Here is a 9197-nt window from a genome sequence, read left to right as displayed (position 1 = left end):
CAAACCTGACTCAGTTACATCAGCTTTGTCAGGAGGAATGGGCCAAAATTCACCCAACTTATTGTGGGAAGCTTGTGGAAGGCTACCCAAAACTTTTGATCCAAGTTAAACAATTTAAAGGCTTTGCTACCAAATACTAATTAAGTGTATGTGAACTGCTGACCCACGGGGAATGTGATGAAAGAAATAAAAACTGAAATAAATAATTATCTCTACTATTATTCTGACATTTCACATTCTTAAAATAAAGTGGTGATTCAAACTGAACTAAGACAGGGAATGTTTACTAGGATTAAATGTCAGGAATTGTGAAAAACTGAGTTTAAGGTGTATGTAAACTTCTAACTTCAACTTTATATAGGTAGCTGAGTAGGGGTATATATCCTGTGTCTATAACTGTGTTGTAAAGACAGACATACCAGCAGTAAGCACAAACTGACTTGTTTTGTGCTAGACTAGAGACTGCTGTCAAGTAGTTGGTCTCATCAAGTAAAGCTACAAATAAACAGAATGCTGAGTGACAAATGTCTCTTCACATACTGTTGATCTTGTTAGCAAATTCACAGAAGCTCCTATAGTATTTTTTTTATTGTAACTTTATTTAACCATGTCGGCCAGTTGAGAACATGTTCTCATTTACAACTGCGACCTGGCCAAGATAAAGCAAAACAGTGGGACAGAAACAACACAGTTACACATGGGATAAACAAACGCACAGTCAATAACACAATAGAAAAATCTGTATACAGTGTGTGCAAATGAAGTAAGGAGGTAAGGCAATAAATAGGCCAATAGTGGCAAAGTAATTCAATTTTAGCAGTTTACACTGGAGTGAAATATGTGCAGATGAGGATGTGCAAGTAGAAATACTGGTGTGCAAAAGAGCAGAAAAACTAAAATAAATATGGGGATGAGGTAGGTAGTTGGATGGGCTATTTACAGATGGGCTGAGTACAGCTGCAGCTATCGGTAAGCTGCTATGACAGCTGACGCTTAAAGTTAGTGAGGGAGATATGTCTCCAACTTCAGTGATTTTTGCAATTTGTTCCAGTCATTGGCAGCAGAGAACTGGAAGGAAAGGCGGCCAAAAGAGACATTGGCTTTGGGGATGACCAGTGAAATATACCTGCTGGAGCGCGTGCTACGAGTGGGTGTTAGTATGGTGGAGATTTAGCTTATAGACCTATAGATGACCTGGAGCTAGTGGGTTTGGCGACAAATATGTAGTGAGGACCAGCCAACGAGAGCATACAGGTCGCAGTGGTGGGTAGTATATGGGGCTTTGGTGACATAATGGATGGCACTGTGATAGACTGCATCCAATTTGTTGAGTAGAGTATTGGAGGCTATTTTGTAAATGACATTGCCGAAGTCAAGGATCGGTAGGAGTCAGTTTTACGAGGGTGTTTGGCAGCATGAGTGAAGGAGGCTTTGTTGCAAAATAGGAAGCCGATTCTAGATTTAACTTTGGATTGGAGATGCTTAATGTGAGTCTACAGTCTAGCCAGACACCTAGGTATTTATAGTTGTCCACATATTAAGTCAGAACCGTCCAGCGTAGTGATGCTAGTCGGTCAGGCTGGCAATCGGCTGAAGAGCATGCATTTCGTTTTACTAACATTTAAGAGCAGTTGGAGGCCACAGAAAGATTGTTGTATGGCATTGAAGCTTGTTTGTAGAAGTATACAGAATGGTGTTGTCTGTGTAGAGGTGGATCAAAGAGTCACCCTCAGCAAGAGCGACACTGATATATACAGAGAAAAGTCGGCCTGAGAATTTAACCATGTGGTACCCCCATAGAGACAGAGGTCCGGACAAGAGGCCCTCCGATTTGACACACTCAACTCTGCCTCGCCTGGTTCACTAACTACTCAGTCATAAACCAAGGCTGTTGAGTCTGCTGATAATACGATGATTGACAGTCGAAAGCCTTGGCCAGGTCGATGAAGACGGCTGCACACTGTCTGTAGGCCGCACAAGGTTAAAAATTACTGCATGGTCTGTTCTTCACGCCAGCCTGGCCATTTAAATTAGGACCAGTTAAACTACCAAATACAGTACACAGACACTTCAACAGTTTTGAATTCTGCATTTTAAAAGGCCCAATGCAGCAGTTCTAAAAATGTTATCATTTTTGGGTAATAAAAGATGCACTATGCAGAAATAGCTCTGGCCATTTCCTGGTAAAACAAATGCAAACAGTTCAAATCATTTCAGTTTGTGACAAAGTAGTGTATTGTGTCATCTAAACCTCTGAAAAATATTTTACATAAGCCAAAATATTGTATTTTCAGCAGTTTGAAGCCGGAGTTCAAAAACAAATTAAAAGATGCAAAAACTAAACTTAACAGCTGTCATTTCCTGGTTGCTAAAATGCAACACTGTTCACCCAATTTAAGTTGAGGAAACAAGCACTGAATAGTGTAGAGAATCCTTGTCCCATCAAAACCACTAAAATATATTTAAGTAATAATCTCAAGCAGGAGTGCCATGTTACAGGGAAGTGGGATGCAAGGGAGATTTGTTTTGAACACAACCTAGTGCTGTTGAAATTAACCTAGCTTCCACATGACATGTTTGTGTTTGAGAGTCATCCTTCACTGACGGTCATAAAAGCTGCTAGATAGTGCCAACATTCAAAGAATTGGCGCTACATCGTAGAAAAATTTAGTCGATTAGTACCACAAAGTAGCCCCACAAATCAATTTTAAAAAATGTTTATTTTGCTGATGTACAAAACAGGTGTAAAAACAGGAAATTAAGAACGTACACAGGTCACACCTGTAACATTCACTTGACTCAACATGCATAGACAAAAAATAAAGTATAAAACAAAAAAGGGTAGAATTTCATAAATTCCCTAAATGTGCTTCTTTAAAACCCAAGCAGCAGGTTCTCATGCACCTTTCACAGATTTAGTTAAGGCAGCACTGTAATCCTGACCCTTTAGCCAGAACTTTCAAACATTTCTAAAACTAAGGTCTAGTGTACTAGAACCTCCAGGTTCTAGAACACTAGACCAGTGGGTAGCTGGCTGCCGTGGCGATGCCACAGTGGTTCTTCCTGTCTTTGGCCATGTAGATGTAGCCTTTGTCTCCCCACTTCTCGCTCCAGCTGAGGAAAAGACAAAACATGTTAGTCCCACAGTTCTAGTTAGCAGGAAATTATAGATTTACTGCTGCTTTAGAGAAATGTACGACTTAGACCATAGTATCAGGACAAGACCAACACCGTATCCAAATAAAGGCAATGTAGAGAGGCATATTCCCCAATGAGGAAATTAACCAATCCCGTAGTGGTGACACAAAACATCCTAGGAAGATACTATGTACTGTACCTGTTCTTGACAATCCAGAATTTCTTGCCATCTACATCCTCTCCTTCGAAACTGTATCCCACCACCAGAACTCCATGGTCGAGCTGCTCACTGCTGCACTCCTCCTCATAATAGATCCCTACAGGGAGAGGACATAGTTAAATTAGTGGGCTAAGGTGCTGGGTTTACCTCAGTATGCAAAACCACTGGATCTCAAAGCTAAAGGTCGTTAGGAAGCTAGTTAGCGTGAAGCTATTTACTAGAGGGCAAACCTGAAATATTGGTAACAAACAATTTACTTGAATGTTGATACCATTTGTAAATCTTAGCTACAGTGTGAAAAGGACAGAACAACTCACTGCTACTCAAACAGTAGTTAGGGAATCCAATCCTTGCAAATAATGTTGCACATAATTTAAGTTGCACCGCTAACTGCTACTCACCAGACTGGTAGAACTGGAAGGATTCGTGGCTGCCATCGATGGCGACAGAGACGGGGCCGACAGACGCCACAGCACTCATCAGAGCGTGCTCCTTGCCACTGGGGATGTCCACGAAGCCGGTTTCATTGACAGCACTGAACTCTGGTCGGTAGTGGCAAAGATCATCCTGAGTAACCAGATAAGACCAACGGCCATGATTAGTAAAAAACATACTCCAATTATTCAAGCAAGTCAGTCATCCTTGGAGACTGAAATCCCACTAATGAAGTGGAAAATGTAATTTATATTTCTAAGTTGAAAATCTTTTTTTTTTAAAACCACCATAGTAGTTAGTTCTACAGCAAACTGCATTATCTGGGACCAGGCTAAAAGAACAGGGCCTTACTTTTAATAAATGCATCTTCATACGCTATTATATTTGAATTCAGACTAATAGAACACAGTGCCTTACCTTGCCCACATAGGGGTAGGACGCCTCTGTGTCCAGGCCACCGTTGTCCTTTACATACTGGAAAGCCAGGTCCATGAGACCTCCATTACAGCCCTCGTTGCCCTGAGGTCTGGAGCAGTCCACCAGGTTCTGTTCACTCAGAGACACCAGATTGCCAGTCTTCCTGAATAGCTGGCCCTCTATGGCCCCGGTGGAACTGAACGCCCAGCAAGACCCACATGAGCCCTGAGGGAAAGATTGTTAAACATCTTGTTAGTATTTCATGTCAGAAATAACTATGTATACGCAATTTGCCGCCTTACCTTCTGTATACTGTAAATTACAATCGTGGTAACCAGCACACAAAAGAGCCAGACAGTTCTCTGGAAGATCTGCATTTATTTAGTGACACAGCAGTGTGTTGATGAGTCATGACTCATGAGTGATTGAGGTCTCACCTGGTCCATGACGGGAGTGACGTAGCCCTTCTCTCTCCAGTCCACAGCTTCAGGGGCCTGCAGGTAACTGGGTTCCATGAACAGAGAGCCCTTGTACTTCCTCTCAGTCGTCTGCTTGTAGCCGTTCATGAGCTGCCCGAACTCTTCGTTGGTCTAGGGAGGAAGATATCAGAACACGTTGAAACGTAATGTTTTCCCTGGCCAGATGTGGTTTGTAATTTACCATCTGAATGGGAAATCAAATTTTATTAGCCACATGCGCCAAATAGAACAGGTATTTTTCACCTTACAGTGAAATGCTTACTTAAGAGCCCTTAACCAACAATGCAGTTTAAAAATAGTGATGAGATAAAAGTAACAAGTAATTAAAGAGCAGCAGTGAAATAACAGCGAGATTATACACAGGGGAGTACCGATAGAGTCAATCGGTTATTTGAGGTAGTATGTTGTAATGGAAATTATATCATTAAAGGTTTGACTAAATGATTTCACTCAGAACCTATTGAAATAAGGCTCTAATAACTATATTCCAATACTGTGTGTGAGTAAGGCACTGTTAACACTTCAAAATGAGCAGGGCAGAGTTGATAAGACGACCTTGGGAAAGGAACAGCAGAAGATGCCTCCCTAAGTTAGGGAGAGAAACAACAGCCTGGGAACGGCTAGTTGGCAGGAGATTAGAAGACAGGTGGCAAGGTTGATAAGGAATGTGTGTGTTAATATAAAAGGCTTTGTACATTGTAAGGATTTCAGAGCTCTCAAATAAACGTTCTGACCATTGTTAGCTGCACCTCAGTCTTCATTTCAACCGGAACCTTACACCTTCTGGTATACAAGCTGAGTAGTTTAAATTGAAGTTCGGTTTAAGAACATTGATAACTTAATTCACGTAACATATGTACATGTAGGTAGAGTTATTAAAGTGACTATGCATAGATGACAGAGTGTAGCAGTGGTGTAAAGAGAGGGGCACTGCAAATAGTCTGGGTAGCCATTTGACGAGATGTTCAGGAGTCTTATGGCTAGCGGATAGAGGCCTCTTGGACCTAGACATGGCGCTCCGGTACCACTTGCCGTAGCAGAGAGAACCGTCTATGACTAGGGTGGCTGGAGTCTGACAATTTCAGGGCCTTCCCCTGACACCGCCTGGTATAGAGGTCCTGGACGGCAGGAAGCTTGGCCCCAGTGATGTCCTGGGCCGTTAGCATATACCTCTGTAGTGGCTTGCAGTCAGAGGCCGAGCAGTTGCCATACCAGGCAGTGATGCAACCAGTCAGGATGCTCGATGGTGCAGATATAGAACCTTTTGAGGACCCATGCCAAATCTTTTCAGTCTCCTGAAGGGGAATAGGTTTTGTTGTACCTTCTTCACAACTGTCTCAGTGTGCTTGAATCATGTTAGTTTGTTGGTGATGTGGACACCAAGGAACTGGAAGCTCTCGGGGGGGGGGGGGGGGGGGGGATGAGAATGGGGGGCATGCTCAAAATGTAGTTTTTTTTATATATCTTAAGACCGTTTTAAAAGTTGTGCACTGAACCATGAATCTAGTGTGCATCTTTAAGACTGACTAAGTTTCAATTCCCTTCTCAGGATAACTATTCCATTCTTGCTTGATAGTTAAAGAAACCTAAACTGCGAGTCTGAAAACATTCCTGCTTTCATTGTCAACACTGATACCTGTGTGTTGTCAAAGTGCCTGTGAAATATTTCAAACTATGTGCTTTAGCAAATCTATGGCATGACAACAAAAAGATTCAGCTATAGCACACATAGTATGAGAACGAGCTGCTGAAAAGTACCTCCTGCTCCACAGTAAAATGTCTCAGCAACAGACTTGGACAGAAGCTCACTGGAACTGATATCAGCACCTGAAACTTTCTACTGCTTGAGTTCCTGTACCTCAGAATATTAGCTCAAAAGTACTGCAGGGTTCCTGGATATAAATATATACAGTACAGGCCCCCAGAATGACTACCGGCACCCATTTCATCCATGTCAAGCACTGCTCAGCAAGGTGATTCTTCTTACCATGTCACCAAAGTGGTTCATGCCCAGACGGTAGGAGTGTTTTCCCATAGTGTGGTCCAGGTTGTGCATCTCAATCTTCTTCAGGTTCTTCTCCCAAACCATCCTCCTCCAGCCCTGCTCACTCTGTAACAATGAGTGAAAAACAGACAATCGTATACTGTCCCAGAACTATGGGCTCAATCCTTACAATTAATGATAGGTGTAATTTACAGCTACATGTATGCACCAATTGAGCAATTTGAGCCCCTTGTTGAGAGCAGTGGAGGATGGTGGGAGGAGTCATAGGACAGGCTCATTGTACTGGCATCAAACGTGGTTTCCAAATGTTTGATATAATTCCAATAATTCCAATCCAGCCTTTACAATAAGCCCATCCTCCTATAGCTCATCCCACCAGCCTCCACTCATTGGGAGCTACTGAGGGGTTCCTATGAGGATGTGCTCCTCTACTTGTGCTTAAACACCCACCTCATGGTAGTTCTTGCTGTGCCAGTTCTTCCACAAGTGCCAGTGGCCCTCCAACTGAGAGTCAAACATAGGGGCCGCATACACAGCACTCATACAGAGCACCAACACTGCCAAGTACAGGGACATCATGGTCAAACAGCTGTGGAGAGAGAGTAGAGCTCAGTCAGCCATGTATTTTCAGTGTAAAGAAGCTATATAGTATAAAATGTTGAATGTGTACCTTTGAAACAACGGCAGATCGTCAACATTATATACACACCAAAAGGTCTGGGCAGCACCTTCTACTGGAGAGTTGATCTACAGCTATCCATTTGGTCTCCCATCCAGTGTTAACCAAGGCCAGCTTAGCTTTGATATGTCACTGACTACTACCAATGTGGTACAGTGTGAATGATTGACTGCATCACTTTTTATAAGAAACATTGTGTTGAAAATACTTTGTTTGCATAGTCAACTTACACACAGCTCTGACACACTTATCCCATCAGACATGCCACCAGGAGGCTTTTCATAGTCCCCAAATCCAGAACAAATTCAAGAAAACATACAGTATTATATAGAGCCCTTACTGCATGGAACTTCCATCTCAGATTGCTCAAATAAACAGCAAACCTGGTTTCAAAACACAGATAAAGCATCACCTCGCGGCACAACACCTCTCCCCTATTTGACCTAGATAGTTTGTGTGTATGCATTGATATGTAGGCTACATGTGCATTTTTAAAAATGTATGTAGTTCTGTCCTTGTCTAATGATGTATCATGTTTTGTGGACCCCAGGTTAGAGTTGCTGCTACTTTTGCAACAGCTAATGGGGATCCTAATAAAATACCAATTAAAAATAAAATCCAAGTCATTACAAAGGGTAGCTTTAACAGAAAATTAAATGTAACCATCCTTCATAAGTCATATCATCAATTGTAATATTTATCCCAATAAATCACTTGTTTAGTCATCAGCAGTTATTGTTTTAATTCATCCCTGGGGTCACAAACATCACCTTTCACTTTCACCATCCTGTGAAGTTAATTCATAATTGATTTAATCTGTAGCCTATTAAACTGCATGCTTTCCCAACGAGTAGTAGAGGGAGGTCCACACTACTACTCCAAGTTTACTTCGATATGATGGTTATTATATTCACCAACAATCACAATTTTACTGACACAAAAAGACCACTTGTCTAGCGTATTTTGTGTTGTCGACATTTGGAAAGTTTACCGGGAAATGATGTTGCCATCAGGTTTGACATTTACCCGACGTGTACTTTACTCGCATAACATGGTTGGATGGAAAAGTGGTTTGTCTTACTAGGCTACTACACTACCGGTGATCCAAATTATATTAATTCATGTTGATATCTACAGAGATATTCGAGGAAATGTTTGGTAACAGCCGGCAGAAAAAGCAACATCAGAAACTGTAGACTAATGTTGTTTTACTGTATCAATCAAATCGAAGAGCAAATGCCCCTGGTAAATGTACATAACCCAAATTCCAAGACCTAACACTGTACAAACAATATAATCTAGAGCCATACTTACTTTTCCCCGTCAATTTGCAGTCGCAGTGTGATAACTTCTGCTGTTGTTGTGAAGCCAGTGTACTACACACGACACTTTATACAGCCAGCTATATGTCCTATAGTGGGGGGGGGGGGGGGGGGGGGGGGGGGTAGTGATTGGCTGAAAGGGGACCGTGATTGGCTTAAAGATCATTTAAAAGATCTCAGGTCCCGCCCGGTGTAAATAGCCCAGCATGTGATTCCTGACCACTTCATCAACTCCCTAAAGATGATACATCAAATTTGATTAAACATCTTTAGGGAGTTGATTAGATTACCGGGAAACAAAGGGTAAAAAGATACATTGTAACATCGAATCAGTTTCACTCAACATTCTTTCATTTTCAGTTACTTTGTAACAGTTCTCTCATCATGTGCCGGCACCGAGGAGATGAGAGCATGGCACGCTGATGCTCATACAGCAATGACAAAGAAATTACCAGAAAAAAATGCTAAACATGTTCATTGAACAATAATGACATGAATATAG

General features: G+C 41.8%; 1 protein-coding gene across 1 annotated transcript; it reads right to left on the bottom strand.

Annotated features, from left to right (window-relative positions):
• Positions 1–2701: 2701 nt before the first annotated feature.
• Positions 2702–8780, bottom strand: LOC106561951 (procathepsin L). Its single transcript, XM_014126425.3, has 8 exons — positions 8688–8780; positions 7145–7283; positions 6677–6799; positions 4648–4800; positions 4211–4435; positions 3760–3925; positions 3338–3455; positions 2702–3114 (listed from the first exon to the last, which is right to left on the bottom strand). Exons 2-8 carry the CDS (start codon positions 7271–7273, stop codon positions 3015–3017), a joined length of 1014 nt encoding a protein of 337 aa, XP_013981900.3. The 5' UTR covers positions 7274–7283; positions 8688–8780; the 3' UTR covers positions 2702–3014.
• Between the last annotated feature and the right edge of the window lie 417 nt (positions 8781–9197).

This window comes from Salmo salar, chromosome 01 (assembly GCF_965601325.2).
Source record: "Salmo salar chromosome 01, fSalSal1, whole genome shotgun sequence".
Taxonomy (NCBI): Eukaryota; Metazoa; Chordata; class Actinopteri; order Salmoniformes; family Salmonidae; genus Salmo; species Salmo salar.
Note: the sequence above shows the minus strand (reverse complement) of the source record. Positions and strands in the feature narration are given on the sequence as shown.

Coding starts and splice junctions, on each gene's coding strand:
- LOC106561951 (XM_014126425.3), bottom strand. CDS start 7,273: ATGATGTCCCTGTACTTGGCAGTGTTGGTGCTCTGTATGAGTGCTGTG. Junction 6,800..7,144: donor ACAGCAAGAACTACCATGAG/GTGGGTGTTTAA, acceptor TCATTGTTACAG/AGTGAGCAGGGCTGGAGGAG. Junction 4,801..6,676: donor TGAACCACTTTGGTGACATG/GTAAGAAGAATC, acceptor CTTCCTCCCTAG/ACCAACGAAGAGTTCGGGCA.